This window comes from Sinocyclocheilus anshuiensis, unplaced genomic scaffold (genome assembly GCF_001515605.1).
Source record: "Sinocyclocheilus anshuiensis isolate Anshui unplaced genomic scaffold, SAMN03320099.WGS_v1.1 scaffold306, whole genome shotgun sequence".
Lineage (NCBI taxonomy): Eukaryota > Metazoa > Chordata > Actinopteri > Cypriniformes > Cyprinidae > Sinocyclocheilus > Sinocyclocheilus anshuiensis.
In genome coordinates this window covers 2,531,017-2,548,301 of record NW_015544175.1, presented here as the reverse complement: position 1 = coordinate 2,548,301, position 17,285 = coordinate 2,531,017, and the positions used below count along the sequence as shown (strand labels likewise).

Genomic DNA, 17,285 nt, shown 5'->3' with positions numbered 1-17,285 from the left:
GCATTAACACATGTTAGACTGCACCCCATAAACACAATCAAGCCTAGAAAAAAAACACTGAACCACCCCTTTAATAAAGTCATTTAAAAAAAATTGGGTGATACGTACTAATTTGTGAAAGAAAGTTGTTTTATGAATACCTATACAAATAATGTACACAATGGTCATGCATCGTGGGCTTTGAACCTACAACCTTTCAATTTCTAGCCTATAAGTTGCGGTGAAATGGAAGTAGTGACAGATCTTTTCTTCTGCATCGTGACAAACATTTGAGTGAAACGGAAAAGAAAAAACTCTGGGGCGAGGACTTGATTCTATGCATCGGTTGTTAAATTGATTTTGAGAGTGGGTGTTACACTCGAAAATGAATGTGAGCACAATCAATTGTAAAGTGGTGGCTAAAATTAGTTACAATTTTGATTAAAGGTGACATATCATGAAAATCTGACTTTTCCAGGTTTTAAGTGCTATAATCAGGTCCCCGGTGCATCTACCAACCAAGAAAACGTGAAAAAGATTAACCCAGTAACTTTGTTTTGGTAAGCCTTTTTCTGCAAGAGTCTGAGAAAACGAGCGCGTCTGATTTTGCTCCCTTGGTGACGTATTGCTGCTGCCACACAGATCTAAAATAAACATGCAATTTATTTCTGTTTAAATCTGTTTACCGTCACAGACATAACCGACTGTTTTTGTAACTCGTGTGTTTTTAACATAAACTTGTGTGTGAATGAGAACTTAGTTTAGTACTCACATGCTGTGACAGCCGCTTTCTGTCCGTGTGCTTCGGATGTGTGCGCTCAGAAAACCGTGTATCAGAAGTTTAAACTCATATGGTTTAAAATGGCTGTAATGACGCAGCTCTATTATGGAAAAGGGGGCGAGGAGCAGCAGCTCATTTGCATTTAAAGAGACGGCCCGAAAAACAGCATGTTTCTGCTTCCACTGAAAAATAGGCATTTTCAAAATGTTATAATAAATTATCTGTGGAGTATTTTGAGCTGAAATTTCACAGAGACATTCTGGGGACACCAGAGACTTATATTACATATTGTAAAAAGGGGCATAATGTCTCCTTTAAACGTTACAAGTTCAAAAACAAATTTTAAAATAAAATATACGATGAATCATTCAAAATAATATCTATAACAAGTATATAGCATGAATTTTCACATATTTTCTACTTCAAAACAACTTGAGAAAATGTCCCAGGATAATAGTGCCGCCCCCAGTTATGCGCAGCTGGCCGAAACCTACATCTGCCTCCCTGATCAAAGATCTAAACATCACTGAATCTCTTTCATTCTCTATTCCATCAGGTACACAGCTTGCAGTTATCGCGGCGTCGAGGAACGTCTCCCTCATGGGAGCACCCTGCGCCTTAATGATCCGCTCCAGCACTGCGGCGTCAACCGTCTCAACAGCCATTCACGGCACGGCAGTCTGCAGCGCCTGGAGAGCCAATCACGGCACAGCAGCATGCGAGACCTCACCATCACAGCACAGGCCATCCAAAGCAGCCCTGGCAATGGCATTCACCGCGTTGTAGGGGAGGATGCGACCAAGGCGTGAACTTTAACATGGCAGCAAATAGAGACCAAACAAGTAAAGAGAACATGGACTCTTGGCACAAACTCCATGATGAATAGCACAAATACGAGAGCGTTCAAACTACACAGTGTGCCATGTGTGTTCCCTGGGAATTGAACCCACAGCCTTGCAGATGTTAGCATCTTGTGCTACTAGTTGAGCTATATGAACAAACTGGACTTCTTGAATTCAGGGTTCCTACTTCAACAGGGTCAAACGTAAGGGCTTTTGATACGTTATCATTCTGTGATGTGTTGAGCCACTTGCTGTTTTTGATTTAAGCTTTCTGAGTTGTTCCACTACAGATGTGGTTTTGAATGTTTCTTTCCATTGTTTATTGCACTTTTGACCATTTTGTAGAACAGAACTAGTGATAAATACTGACATCTCTGCACATTTGGGTTAAATTTAAATGGACGGTTCACCCAAACTTTTTTCTCACCATTGTGACATTTCAAACATATGATTTTCTTTTTATCCTGTAGAAGACAAAAGGAGAAGTTTAGCAGAATGTACAAGCTTCTCCTTTCCATACAATGATAGTGAATAGTGACCAAGGGCTGTAAAGCTACAAAAATGACAAAAAGCAACATAAATGACTCATGTGCATTACATTGCAAGTCTTCTGATATTTGTAGGGGGAAAATAAAAAAACATTTAAGTAATTATTCAGCCAATAATCATTTCCAGTGCTAAGTGTCAGCCATTTCCAGTGCCAATGTCCTGAAGGTGAGGGTGAGAACATTTTTGTCAAATATCCCTTTGAAAAGCATTAAGAGCTGAATTTAAAAAGCATAAAACTAGAGGGGAAAACATTTTAGATATTGTAGGTATTTTTCGAATGGATATTGGCTTATCCTTTACAACCAAGCTCTTCTCTGTTGAGTTTTAGCACTAATAATAATTAGTCATCATTTTCGTGACATTTACCGAAAACTGTGAAAAGCTTTTTTGTTAACATGCTGAGATCCTGAGTGCTTTATGTACAAAATAAAACATCACTCTCAAAACTTTCATATCTGTGTGTGTCATTTCCCTCCGTTTATTGAATTACATCAGCATCAGGTTAATATAGTAACGTCTCTATATATGCATAGTGGCCACTTTATCCATTCTTTGACCTTCCAGCTTAAATACATCTGTGCAAAACGATTCCTCATTGTTTGAAGTGATATCCACCTTTGTGAGTGAGAAACAGAAAACAACCATCAAACATGGAATTATCATTTATGACATGCAAAACTTTCAGCATATCCTGAAAAAATAAACAACTGAGATGAGAATGAGCACATATAAATGTGATGTCCAAGAGGTTGCTGAAATGCAGAGACATTTTCATTTTACTGGAGGTCTCTAGCAGGTTTCTGTCCAAATGTCTTTTTTCCATTGCTTTTACTTATTACAGATGGAATGATACTACAAAATTGAGCCAATTTTCTGTAAAACTTTTAACGAATTAATCAAATTAACTGAGCTTCCCACTTTATGCAAAGAACAGAATCTGGTGCAGATGTAAGGATCAAACAGAAGCCTGCATGAGCCGGGAGACTCACTTTCTTGTGCAACTCATGATTAAATCAACTGCAAACTGAATAAGGAACAAAGTGAAGCCTGTGTCGCTTATTAGATGTGTGACTTCTGAGAAGTTTTAAACATTTCTTTTTCCTCAGATGGACTAAATGCCCTTGAAACCATAACTAACGCAATTTGACAACTGCATAATGACAAATACATGCTGGCATTGTGGGAGCAGATTCTTGTACTAAATTTTAATGGTAAAGTTTAACCTTACATTTAAAGGTGGGGTATGCATTTTTTCAAAACGCTTTAGAAAACTGAGTCCGGCCGAGTACCAAAACAAACTTGCAGCCAATCAGCAGTAAGGGGCATGTCTATTCATGATGCGGAGGAGAGAGCGTTCAGTGCACAGGACGGACATTATCCGAGCCTAGCGACAGAAAGATAGAGATGGCGGATAAAAAACAAAAGAGGAAAACGTCTGCGGAACAAAAGAAGGCTTACGATAAGGCAAGAAGTAGGACCCGTGTAAATATCGGATCAGCTTTCCAGCGCTGGAGAGAACTCAAGGAGTGGAAGGCCTGCGATCGGACGCCGAGGTTGCTTTGTTTCTTCTCGATAGGTGAGTAACACCGTGTCTGCGCCGCAACAGCTAAAGTCTGTCTAGTACACTGGACGCGACAAAGCGACCATTGAAAATCATTTGAAATTTGTGTCAATGCGTCATAAATAGAACTGAAATATCAACATTGGCTACCAGAAATCACTTACCCCTTTAATAGTGGTGTGAATGTTTTAACACTTAACTGGATAAAATTACTGAATTATCCAATTAAAAGATTTTCTAAAAATATGCTTTTCCAAGACAGAAAGAGCCAAACTATGTGGGTGAGGCAAAGTGTGTTGAATATTTCCCATTCTGTAACATTAGATGAAACCATTCAGGAACAAAACGACATACCTTTTGTCTGTCTGCAAATCTCAAATTACATGTTGGACCAGTTCAACAATTTGGACTTAATAGTTCTAGTTTGCAGAAATATGATATTTGTATGCAACCTTGCTGATATCTGTACAGTTTCGGTCAATGCATGTATTGTCATCTGATAAAGCACAACTGAGATGATGCAGATTTTATAGTTAAAGCACATTTGTAGTATCTCACAAAAATCTAAAAAAAAAAAAAAAAAAAAAGACAACAAAGAAATAAGAATACACAAGGCAGTATTGTCTCATAAAGCAAAAATAAAAATCCAAAGGAACTGACACAACTGAAGCTTTTTAAATGGTCTTAGTGCGAGTATATTAAAATCATTTTTTAAAAATAAAAGCAATGAGATTTTTTTTTCCACATAGTTTATCTCTTCAATATTTCCTTATTATATATTATACTATACGTTTAAGCTATGTACATTACTGTGATGTGTTTTCACAGGTCATGTTGGTTCACGGAAGGTTTGGATTACGTGGAGATTGGCGATGATGACGGCGACAGATTCCAAGACATCATCGTGTCAGAAAGCCTCTATATATTCCTACAAATCTAGGACAGGAAGCGATAGATGAGGTCGCCTGATATCTGCGGTCTCTCACAGCACACACTTTTAAAAGCAAATAAAAAATATACATCATTGCATTTTTTCCTCCAGGTAAATTAGTGGGATTCTATAATGGAATCATCATTCCCATATGGTCCACAGCTGAAGAACGAGTGTGAGGGATGTGACAGTATTTTCCACCTTGAAATGGCTGAATGATAAATAAATAAAAGTTCAACCCTAACCCAGTCTATGTACAAACACCAGTCACATTAAAACCCAGAACCTAACTTCCACTTTTTCCTCCAATCAGCTTTTGCGGGGTCGTAATCATGCGTGTCCTGGTCGCTCAAACATACAAACTCTTGTGTTGGTGTGGTTTCTCCTTTGTACGTTCCCCAGTGGTGATGCTTTATGCAAATGAAGTGGGAGGGGCTTGTAGTGCCTGGGTGCGACTGTATGGGAGGGGATGGAGCACTGTGACTGGCAGACTCAAAGTTTGTTGTGATTGGTTCATTGTTGAGTCCATCATGTGTCCCACCCTGTGCGGTCTGTGCTCTCCAGTGAGAGGGACTTTGTCTTGTGCGGGGAGGCGGGGCTCGGCGGGCTGCTGAAGGTGGAGCTGTTGGAGGCAGTGGAGTGCCGGGGTGAATCAGAGTCCTGAAAAAATAAATAAATAAATTATTGTAACAACAGAGATGCTACCAACAGAATTTATGGATCATAGAAAGTAGTATAATCATCTAGCCCTAAAGTTTTCCTTTAAATACACACATGAAAAAGACAAGTGACGATGGACATATGAAGACTTTAATTACACTATCATTCACAAGTTTGGGGTCAGTAAAATTTGAAATGTTTTTGAAAGTCTCTTCTGCTCACCAAGGCTGCACTTATTTGATCAAACATAGTTCAAACTGTAATATTACAAAATATTATTACACTTTAATTGTTATCTGTTTGAATAATAATAATTTATGATGGCAAAAATGAATTTTCAGCAGCCATTACTCCAGTCTTCAGTGTCACGTGATCCTTCAGAAATCATTTTAATATGCCGTTTTGGTACCCCAGAAACATTTATTTTTATCAATGTTGAAAACAGTTACAGTTGTGCTGCTTGATATTTTTTGTAGAAATCATGATAAAAAAAAATTCAGGATTCTTTGATGTATAGAAAGTTCAAAAGAACAGCATTGATTTGAAGTAGATTTTTTATAACAATATAAAAGTCTTTACTGTCGCTTTTAATCAAATTAATACATCTTTGCAGTTAAAAAAAAAAAATGTAATGACCCCAAACTTTTGCACTATAGTGGACACATGCAATGATACCAAATACTGTGCAAAAAAGGGTGCAAATAAAACCCAATTAAATGGGATCTAACTTTTAGCAACTTTGTAACAAAAGTTGGCTTGTAAACATGGCATACTTGGTTCAGAAAAGTCGCTGTTTCACATGCTGATCTTAAGAGAATATTAATCAGGACAGTTCACCCAAATATTAAAATTCTTTCATCATTTACTCACCTTCATGTCATTCCAAACCTGTAAGACGAACTTTCTTCTGTGGAACACAAAAGAAGGTATTTTGGGAAATGTCTTTTTGGAAAATGTTTTTTTTTTTATTTGATGAACAAAGTTAAAACATTCTTCAAAACCTCTTTTGTGCTCTGCAAAAGAAAGAAACACAGGTTTGGAACGACATGAGTAAATGATGGCAGAACATTCAGTTTTAGGTGAACTATCCATTTAACTTGTGCAAAATGTAGAAACTGCAAAATTGTATATATGCTAAACTACACAAATTTAGCATTTTTTGAATGTTTACATTATAGAATATTGCATTGGTCTCCCTGATTGGGCTCTGCCATGTCTACAAAGCATAAAACTGGTGGAGGTCCTTTAATCCAGCTGGATTTTTGAAAACAAAGCACTACAAAGTAAATAAAATGAGTTACATCAACGTACAACACATAAAGACAAGTTCTCATACTCATAGCCAGTGGTTCGCAGCTATCAACTCAATAGAGTCGCTTCAAAGCAAAGCTGATTCCACATTTTAAGGTTAGAATAACACTCTTTGCAAGTATGTGAATGCAAATACTTCAAGCTAAACAAGCTTGTAACAAAACATGTGTTGCATTCTAAACTATGCCACAAGGGGCGCTACAGTACATCAGTGTAGTCTTCTTCCACAACTTGATATGTTTATCAGTAATTACCTGAAAAAAACTACACATTCGGCACATTCATTTTACTCTAGCGCCCCCTTGAGTACAAACCAAGCATTTGTGTACTTGTACAGAGTATTTTTCTGGTCCAACTCTCTTTTCTTCACATAAAGAGCCTTGTTTTCTCTAGTGGACATGGGGTGGCCAGCAGGAGCGGTATGAAGGCGAGACATGCGGATGGATGCTTGCCATTCCCAACCGAAGCTCTCTGCTTCACCACAATCGCTTGTGGGTTGTGAGCTTCAAAAATGGGCAGTGGATACTCGAGAAGGGCTCTGCAGGGCTGCCTGAGTGTGCCGATGACAGCAGTCGTGTGTGTGGGTGTGTATGTTTCACCGCAAATGTGTGACGTTTACCTTCATCTTACTAAGCAGGTTCCTTAAAGCCCTTTTCAGATCAGGGGTCTTCTCCGAGGGTGATACCGCCTGCCACTGAGAAGGAAAGGGCAGACTGAGTGCCAGAATGGCTTCCAAACTTGCTGAAGGAGAATGAAGCACCCGGGAGGCACAAAGCACAGCGGTATGGGGAGATGGCGGGTGAGATAAGGGCACGGGTGGGTGAATTGCTAGGGATTCTGTTGGATGTAGTGGAATGGGGTGGCAGGCATAAAGTGGCGTAAGCATTGACAAAGCTAGGTGGGGGGAACAAAGGGCAAATTACATTATAGGTGTTCCACCTTTACAGGCCTAATGGGAAGGGATGGGGCAAGCTGTTTTTTACAAGTCAGGAGGTGTGCAGGAGAATCATAGGGGTTTTAGAACGACATGAGTGTGAATAAATTATTATTATTATATATATATTTTTTAAAATAACACAGATAAGAATACACATTGAGAGGCTATTCATATCCAATTTCCAACTAGGAATCTCATATTTACAGTAATTCTTTTAGCACACGAAGACAGCATAAGGCTCAAATTTAATCATCATGGATATCATGGCTTGCTGGTCATGTGCCTTGACGTCCCTGCATAGTGCGAATTTGGCTTCGATGTGATGAGGTAATGAACATACCACTGTCCCGATTCCTCCTACATCACGACTCACCTCTCTATCAAACTGAGAGAGCGGCGCTTCGCCCACGTCCATCCCCCCTCCTGACGACAGCGAGCTCTCAGAGGGTGACGTCATGGTCTGGCGTTTAGAACTGTAGCTGCCACCCGATAACTCCCTCCTCAGAGCGCTGCCGTTCTGAGAGGAGGACCCTGATAGAGAGGAGAAGAAAGAAAATAGTTGGGAATGAAATCCACGGAATATGATAAATATAAGAGCAGACACTTGTGTGTACGTACGCATTCCTAGGCCACTGCTTGCGCTCATGGATCGCCCAGGTTCGGCACGGTTTTTGGTGATTGAGGGGATGCTGACGGAACCGCTGAACACGGCTCGATTGTCCTGAGCACGCACATTCTACAGGTTACACAGAGAAACACCACACACACACACACAGAGCAGGGACACAAAAACATGCAATGAATGGGACAAACATGACTTGATGAGAACAAACAATGGGATTCCATATAGTGATCTTTAAGACGTCATGTTGCTATCAACATATATCAATACAGGATGCATAAATGACCTTTGACACACCCATGAATGTTGAGACTGGAGAGTTGTTTGGTGACATACACTTCCGTTCACAAGTTTGGGTCAGTCAGATTTTTTAAAGTTCTTCAAAGTCTAATTAAAAACACAGAGTAGAACAGTAATACTGAGAAATATAATTACAATTTAATTTGTTTTCTATTGTAATATATTTTCATTTGAGGCCAAAGCTGAATTTTCAGCATCATTACTCCAGTCTTCAGTGTCACATGATCCTTCAGAAATCTGTTCTAATATGCTGATGTGGTTCTCAAGAAACATTTCTTGTTAAAAGCTGCTTAATATTTTTGTGCGAACTGAAATACATTTTTTCCAGATTTGTTTTATGAACAGAAAATTCAAAAGAAAAGCCTTTTTTTAATAGAAATCTTACATATAATTGTCTTTAATGTCACATTTGATCAATTAAATTAATCTTTGCTTTAAGTAAAAGTAGTTATTTAAAAAAAAAAAAAAAGACTGATCCCAAACTTTTGAATGGTAGTGCACAAACCAAAAGTGGAGCGACTTGATAAATAACCAGAAAAATACAAATCAAAATGAGGTTGTAAAGCATTAAAGGGATATTCTGAGTTCAACAAAAGTTAAGCTCAATCGACAGCATTTGTGTAGCATAATGTACCATCAAAAAAAAAAAAACTCTCCATTTCCTCCTTTTCTTTGAAAAAAAATTAAAATCAAGGTTACAGTGAGGCACTTACAATATAAGTGAAGGGGGCCCATTTTTGGAGGATTTAAAAGCTAAAGACACTTTTTTTTTACACTTTTTCTAAGTACACTTTCTATTAATTATTCTATTAAAACTTGTGTATTAATAGTTACATATTAAAAGTAACTTTCCATTGAAAAGGTTAGTGAGCAATTTTTTGCACATTAAAATCATGTTAACGTGCATATTGTTTATGTCTTGTGGTTATACTATTAACACAAGTGAAATAATAATCCACATTTTGCCACAAATGCTATCGACTGAACTTAATGTGCACTGAACACAGAATATTCTTTTAAAGATGAGCCTCTAACCATTGGCAGATCTCTGAGGATCTGCATTCCATCTCCAGGACCCATATGAGCCACGTGGTTAAAATTCATAGGATTGGAGATCAACTTGCTCCTTTTCTCTGGATCTTTCAACATGTCTCTGCAATCACACACACCAGTAAGTTAATATAATAACCCTATAATGACTATAATGATATTTCAGAAGTTTAAAAAAATGCATATTGAATCCAGACCTAACAAAGTATGCTTTGAAACTGCTCAGCTTGTCTTTTTAGCATGGTAGTACACAAATGTGTGTATGCGTGTGTGTGTGTGTGTGTGTGTGTGTGTGTGTGTGTGAGAGAGAGAGACATTCACCTCCTCTGCTGCAGTCTCTCCTCCTCAGGAATACGGAATGAGAATCGTCTCTTGTTGCTCATGCTGCGTACCATCTGCTTCCTGCTGTTATCACACACCTCAGGCACCACCAGTTCGTCTCCCTCTAAACACACACATGATGCATTATCAGACATATTATTCAAATCTGAATTATTCATTATTTCAAACAGCACTACTAAAGCAACTTGAGCTATGATCATTGCATTTCAATGAATTATAGAGACAGTGCCGTTACCTGCAGTCTTGTTTCTAAAGTAGATGAGTCTGACCGTCTCTAGGCCCAAGAGATTCAAAGAGCCATCCATGTTCAACGGTCGGACCTGCACAGAGCCAGTGAAAGTTTATTGATTCATTTATAAGATGATTCATTTATTGATCATTTATCAATTGTGTGTGGGTGTGCAAGAGTTATTTATTTATTATAATTTAATTTTTTAAAGACTTCTGAAACTGAAATAAGCAAACCTTTTTGAGAGGAATAGTCTGTATCCATTCCATAGTGTTCACCTCAAACACATCCACTGCATTTTCACTGTAGACTGACAGGTAGGGGGCATTGTAGCCTGCGAGATATAAAACATCCACAAGGTCAAAATAACAAAACTTTTTCACAGCCACACCCTGACCCTTGTCTTTAGCCATTAAGTGTAAATTGACGATTAACTTCTCTCTACTCACAGCAGGCGGTGGGCATCGCGGGCCACATTAGCTCCTGCTGGCGCGAGCGTCTGCCATGTGTGTCCACATACACTGCAATTTTGCTGAAGCAGAGCAGCAGTTCTTTATTGGAGATTTCCACTGCACAAAGGGCATCCAAGTTCTCTGCCTTAATAAACGCCAATGTTGGGTCATCCGGGTGGAGCATGCTGACAGGAGGGGTATCTCCATGCAAGCTGTAGCGCATAAAGCAAGCTTGGTATCCAACACATAATTGTTGGCCAAAGAACGCCATCCACTGGACAGTTCCTGGAGCCTGAGATATAGAAAGGGCTGTTGATGTTGCTGTGTGTGCTAGCAAAGATGATCTTTGTGATCTACTGAGTATTGGACACTAACTACATTTAGACTGCATTTACTTGATTTGAAAAAAATAACAAGAGGTTTTGAATACTGTACTTGTATGTCCACCAGATGGCAGTAGCGAGACTTGCTCTTGTTAATTTCATAGCAGGAGATCTGCCGTTTAATTGCAAGGCAGAAGCAGGTGTTATTGCGCACCACACCAGACACCAGTGCCTGGCAGTTTTTAGTATCTGCCACTTTATTCTTGTCAATCTCCCTCCCATCGAACCCAGCCATGGGGACCAGACACACTTGTCGGTTCCTGCCCGAGATGACGGCCATTAGATGCTCTGTGGGCATCAGTTCTATGTGATGCACCTTCTTAATGTCACCCACACGAACAATTTCTAGCAGAAAGGACAAAAATGTTCAATGAATGTTGGTCTTGCATCAGGTATTTCAGTTTTAATGGGCATGTGGTTCAGCAATGGTGCACTTTTTAAAGCATCTTACAAATCATAAACATTTTGAGAGTTTACAACATTTAATAGATTTGTAATATGTCTCCTCTGATAAACAAAAAAAAACAAACATTGATTTAGCTGCTTTTATGCAAAGAAAAGTAATTTACACTCAGAGGTTGAACTAAAACATAATCATTATCTGTCACTGACAGGCTGGGTTCTACATTTTCCTTCATGCTCTATTTTTATCTGTCGCTGTTTTCATTTTCCCGAAAATTAAATACATGTCTGGCATTCCAATGCAATAGACCCATTTTTTTCTGTCAAAATGATGGAGAGCATGTCAGTGTTTTTAACATTTGGGTATTACAGAAATTGTACCTTAACTACCCTGAAGCCACCTGGTAGCTCATACATCAGACTTCCCAAGGTTTAAACCAATAAACTTTAAGTTACCAGTCTAAATTTTTGACCAATAAGCCACAAACCTTAAATTTATTGGGCAATGAAGAAATAGGATTAATTAAGGAAGTTTTACCGTCTTTGGTGACGTGGATTACAAACAGGCCTTCCTCATTCCCCAAAGCAACCCGTTCATGGTCTAAACAGAAATTGTGACAATCAAGCATTTTGGATTAAACACTATGCAATGTTATCAGTATTTGCTCTTTCTTTTTTGTGTCTCTGTACCTATAATAGCAGCAGTCTGGGTGGTTTTGATGAGAGGAAGGGTGCTGTCATACGCATCTTTAGGCACATACACGAAACGCTCCTTCAGCTTGTTTTTCCTCAGAATGCGGTGCAGTTCGTTCAGTGCGGACACCCACTTTGTCCTCTCTTGCTCACTGTCAGCCAGGATCAGGATGCACGTCTTCTGACTAGAGGAGGTGGACAGCTGAGATGCTGTTACCTGTGGAATGAACGAAGAACAATGTATGAAAAGCAATTCAAAAATGTCTTGATATGAAATGACTAATGACTGCCTAAGGCTATAGTTAGTTCAGTCATGATTATCACATAATCGCCTGATTGCTATAATTTGATCTGTGATATTTTGAAGAAACCACTGTGAGGAAAAATTATGCTTGATGAATGATGAAAGTGAAGAATTTAGGACAGAAATAAATTACTATTCCTATTCTACGAAGGCACAATGCAAATATTACATTAACAATGGAACTACGACAAATGGCCAAAAATGGTTGTTCATAACAGAACAGATCAAAGTCTAAGAGATCTGATTTTGGCAATAACAACAACAATAATATATATCATAATTATATTACAATAATATTCTAAATAAACACTTTCATAAGCACTTTTTACAATATTGTTATTCATATCAGTCACCCCTATACAATACTTGCTAACAAATTCCAAGTTCAAAAAAAATTCAAATGACATTTTTCAAGGTAAACACTACCTTTCAAAAGTTGGGGGGGGCAGTAATAATAATAATAATAATAATAATATGTCAAATAAATGCTGTTCTTTTAAACTTTTTATTCATCACACAATCCTGGACATTTTATTTTATAAAATACTAAGCAAAATAATTTTTGGAGAGTCTTCAAAATGATAATAAAAATAAATAAATTGCCACAGAAAAATATCAAAATTATGACATGGAAAAAGAGAAACTCTACAGTATGAAATTACAAATTGCCTGTATGTTCTTACCCTAAAAATACAGGGGATATCCCTCTTGTTAGCATGGATGACATCAGACTCCAGAACAAAGCTGGCGGAAAACTCTTCATCCCTGCTCAGGATAAAAGAGAGTCAAGCACGATATATGAAGTATTTGACTTAAATATTTGAGCATCACTTTTGAATGAAGATCTCCCTCACCTCATGTCAATGACCTGGTTAACTATGACACCAGGCTGGGCACCCTTCCCTTCTCCAAGCTCATACAGGAAAAGTTTGAAGTCACATACCACTGCCCAGACCCTCTGCCAACCCTTTTTCACCCCTGTGGGCTTTGGTATCTGGAAAAGACAGCCAAAGCTCAATTACAAGACAGCGAACATCAAAAACTAAGTTTGTAGCCAAAAAAAGTGGAAAGACATACAGGTACACCTCAAAAAATTAGAATATCATGAAAAAGGTTACACAGAGTTAAATATTTCAAGCCTTTATGTCTTGACATTTTGATGATTATGGCTTACAGATAATGAAAACCCAAAATTCAGTGTCTCAGAAAACTTTAATATTGTGAAAAAGTTCAGTATTGGAATGTCATGGTGTCACACCCTAATCAGCTAATTACCTCAAAACACCTGCAAAGGTTTCCTGAGCCTTTAAATGGTCTCTCAGTCTGGGTCAGTAGGCTACACAATCATGGGGAAGACTGCTGACTTGACAGATGTCCAGAAGACAGTCACTGACACCCTCCACAAGGAGGGTAAGCCACAAAAGTTCATTGCTAAAGAAGCTGGTTGTTCACAGAGTGCTGTATCCAAGCATATTCATAGAAAGTTGAGTGGAAGGAAAAAGTGTGGTAGGAAAAGGTGCACCAGCAAAAGGGATAACCGCAGCCTTGAGAGGATTGTCAGGCAAAATCCATTCAAGAATTTGGGGGAGCTTCACAAGGAGTGGACTGAGGCTGGCATCAGCGCATCAAGAGCCACTACGCACAGACGAATCCTAGACATGGGCTACAAATGTCGCATTCCTCGTGTCAAGCCACTCCTGAACCAAAGAGAACGTCAGAAGCGTCTTACCTGGGCTGTGGAGAAAAAGAACTGGACTAATATTTCACTCTGTGTAATGAATCTATATAATATATGGGTTTCACTTTCTGAAATGAGTGACAAAAAATATTGACCTTTTTCATGATATTCTAATTTTTTGAGATGTACCTGTAGTATGTGGTAATTTCTGAAGACCATAAAAAAGACAGACTGACCAATAGTGAACAAAATATGAAGAGCAGAACATATTTGGCAAATCTTACCCCAAGATGGCCCTCATATGCAGTCCCTATGCCTCTCTGAGTGTCGATTCCCAATTTGCCCTTGGTTTGGTCTGGTGCAACGGGGCACACAGAGGGTGCTTTATCAGCACAGGTGACGTGACAGGAGAAGTTGCAGACTGTAAGGAGAGATGGAGGAAAATGGCATTGAGTATTACTGAGTATTCTACCAATAAGGCATCCTTGGATTGGAGAACATTGAATAAACCTCAAAGGTTCGCCCTTATTTTGTTCCAAACCCGCATGACTTTATTTCTTCTGTGGAACACGATAAAGAAAATATTCAAGATTTATGCTGGTTGTCCTTGTGTGTTCCTAAGAAGAAATAAAGTCATACGGGTTTGATCATCTCGAAAACTAAAAACATATCATATTCACTGTTGTCTCAAACACTTTAAACATCCAGATTTCTTTCTCTTCTGTTGTCTCACCTTCACATGTGCAGCCCTGACGGATAAGTCCCACCATCAGAGAGGTGCACTGGTTGCATTTGGCGGGAACGGTGAAGGTCTTCACACTAAACTGGTGCGCCTTGGGCTGTGGAGCAGAGAACATCAGCAACGTAATTAAACACAACCATAGACGTTCCAACAGAAACATCACAGCATTAAGACAAATGCTGGACAATAAGAGTACTGGACAAAATTCCTACAGCACAATACAATATTATAGCACAATATTTATTTTTAATGGAAATTCGTAAAAAAAAAAAAAAGGTTCGTAAAGAAAACAACCACATGGTAATGCCTATTTTTGGATCATCTACTTAAATTAATTCCTAAAGCAGTTCTGCAGCATAAATATATAGAAATGTACAGCACGGTACAGCAATACACTACAGTTCAAAAGTTTGAGGTCAGTAAAAAAAATGTCTTAATTTTATTCAGCAAGGAAGCAAATAATCTGCATATCTGCATAAAATGCATATATAGAAAGCTATAATGTTACAAATGATTTCTGTTGCAAATAAATGCTGTTTATTAATAAAAGAATCCTAAAAATGTAATAATAAGAAATATTTCTATTTCTTCAGCATAGTAGAATGATTTCTGAAGGATCATGTGACTCTTAAGACTGGAGTAATGACTACTGAAAATTCAGCTTTGCTATCACAGAAATAAATTACATTTTAAATATTTACACAAAACAGTTATTTAAAATTTGTCACAATATTATTGTTTTACTGTATTTTTATTAACTAAATGCAGCCTGGGTGAGCATAAGGGAATTCATTCAAAAACATTTTAAAATCTTACGGACCCAAATATTTGAATGGTAGTGTAATCTATACAGATTGAAACATTCCTACTGTTATGATGTAAATAGTTACCTTAGATGATGAGTGTCCCAAGCTCCCGTAGCCTGATCTGCCTGTTGGAGTCTGTAGACTACGTGACGTGTGGTCAATCAACTAGGAGGAGGACACACCAACACATGAGTACATTTTATTACATTTTATTTAACTCTTGGTAAGAGTTAAAGGAATAACTGACTCCAAATGAAAATTCTGTCATCATTTCAAACCTGGTTTTCTTTCTTATGTGAAACACAAAAACAAAAAATCTGAAATGATGGATCACTTTAATTATATGGAAAAGAGTGGCCAGTACATCTGCTTTTGTGCTTCATAGAAAAAAATAACAGCATATGAGATCGAAATAATACGCGGGTGAATAAATAGTAACAGTATTTTCATTTCTAGGTGGATTAATCCTTTAAGAGTCCAAAGGATACCTCAATAGGCTCCATGTCACTGGCAGTTGATGGGGAGCGTGAGCGTGATATACGACGGGATCTTGAGTCTTCATCTCGTGACGGAGTGTTGGAGGGAGTGAAATCTGCCGAGTCAAGCTAAGAAACAAAAAGATGGTAATTATTTTTTTCAAATGTGTCATGCGGCACATGCGACTGTGATACCAGAAGAATATGCCTCCATGCAGAGCGAAACGCACTCACAGCAATATATCAAGACCATAAAGCTTATCATGACAATACTATTTTTACTGGAATTACACCCTCTAAGAAGAACAAAGCATGTGCACCCAGGCACCAAGCCAATGAGTAAAGGCACAATACACCCACTACACAGAGACCACACACCAACTACACATGCAAGATGAAATGAAAGGCAGAAAAAAAAACACAACTTGGAACTACATTAAAAACAATAAAGGGACGCATATCCACAATTTATGAGGGTCTTACATTAAAGTGATCTGTAAAGGATTAGTTTACTTAAACATGAAAATTCAGTCATCATTTGCTCACCGTCATGTCTTTCCATACCTGTATGACTTCTGTATAAATTTTCAACAAATAACTACACTACTGTTCAAACATTTGGGGTCGGTAAGATTTTTTTAATGATTTAAAATGAAGCTTGCATTTAGTTGATCAAAAATACAGCAAAAACAGTAATATTGTGAAACATTATTACAATGTAAAAACACATATACATATATATATATATATATATATATATATTCAGCAGCCATTACTCCAGTCTTCAGTGTCACATGATCCTTCAGAAATCATTCTAATATGCTGATTTGCTGCTCAAGAAACATTTCTCATTATTTTGTTGAAAACTGTTGCTGCTTAATATTTTTGTGGAAACCATGATAATTTTTTTGCAGCATTCTTTCATGAACTGAAAGTTCCAAAGAACAAATAGAAATCTATTGCACCATAATAAATGTCTATGAAACTTTCTGAAACATTTCTTTTTCTGGATTTTGACCGTCTTTGAAAGAAAAAGAAGAGAGTTAAAATTCTTCCTAACTTATTCTGTGCACCATGCGGGAAAACAAGACATTTAGGTTTGGATCGACATAAGGGTCAGTAAATGATGAGAAACTGTTCATTTAAAGCAAACAACTTTTATACAACTTATTTTTGTCTTTTTAACCTTTATACAAGAGCAAAAGTTAAAATTAGATCCAAATATTAAGGCAAGCAAATGAATTCTATATCTTTC

At 37.9% G+C, this 17,285-nt stretch overlaps 2 protein-coding genes across 11 annotated transcripts in view; one reads left to right on the top strand and one right to left on the bottom strand.

Moving 5' to 3' along the window:
• fzd3a (frizzled class receptor 3a) overlaps positions 1–2,601 on the top strand; it is a 20,815-nt gene extending 18,214 nt beyond the window's left edge. Inside the window, exon 7 of the mRNA XM_016496262.1 lies at positions 1,317–2,601. Coding sequence (XP_016351748.1) covers positions 1,317–1,569 — 253 coding nt within the window. The 3' untranslated portion in view covers positions 1,570–2,601. The remainder of the gene's footprint in view (positions 1–1,316) is intronic.
• A 1,825-nt stretch (positions 2,602–4,426) lies between these two features.
• Positions 4,427–17,285, bottom strand: part of LOC107696186 (serine/threonine-protein kinase MRCK alpha-like) — a 56,254-nt gene continuing 43,395 nt past the window's right edge. For 7 of the 10 annotated variants that reach the window (XM_016496403.1, XM_016496409.1, XM_016496412.1 and 4 more), the window contains 18 exons: positions 16,043–16,159; positions 15,639–15,719; positions 14,740–14,845; positions 14,291–14,427; positions 13,183–13,322; positions 13,012–13,093; positions 12,022–12,241; positions 11,870–11,932; positions 10,982–11,274; positions 10,544–10,838; positions 10,331–10,428; positions 10,101–10,185; positions 9,845–9,968; positions 9,509–9,626; positions 8,170–8,287; positions 7,925–8,082; positions 7,234–7,308; positions 4,427–5,303 (listed from right to left, as the gene is read on the bottom strand). In XM_016496403.1, coding sequence (XP_016351889.1) covers positions 5,172–5,303; positions 7,234–7,308; positions 7,925–8,082; positions 8,170–8,287; positions 9,509–9,626; positions 9,845–9,968; positions 10,101–10,185; positions 10,331–10,428; positions 10,544–10,838; positions 10,982–11,274; positions 11,870–11,932; positions 12,022–12,241; positions 13,012–13,093; positions 13,183–13,322; positions 14,291–14,427; positions 14,740–14,845; positions 15,639–15,719; positions 16,043–16,159 — 2,442 coding nt within the window. In that variant the 3' untranslated portion in view covers positions 4,427–5,171. The remainder of the gene's footprint in view (positions 5,304–7,233; positions 7,309–7,924; positions 8,083–8,169; positions 8,288–9,508; positions 9,627–9,844; positions 9,969–10,100; positions 10,186–10,330; positions 10,429–10,543; positions 10,839–10,981; positions 11,275–11,869; positions 11,933–12,021; positions 12,242–13,011; positions 13,094–13,182; positions 13,323–14,290; positions 14,428–14,739; positions 14,846–15,638; positions 15,720–16,042; positions 16,160–17,285) is intronic. The other 3 variants (XM_016496411.1, XM_016496413.1, XM_016496405.1) reach the window with 2 other exon arrangements.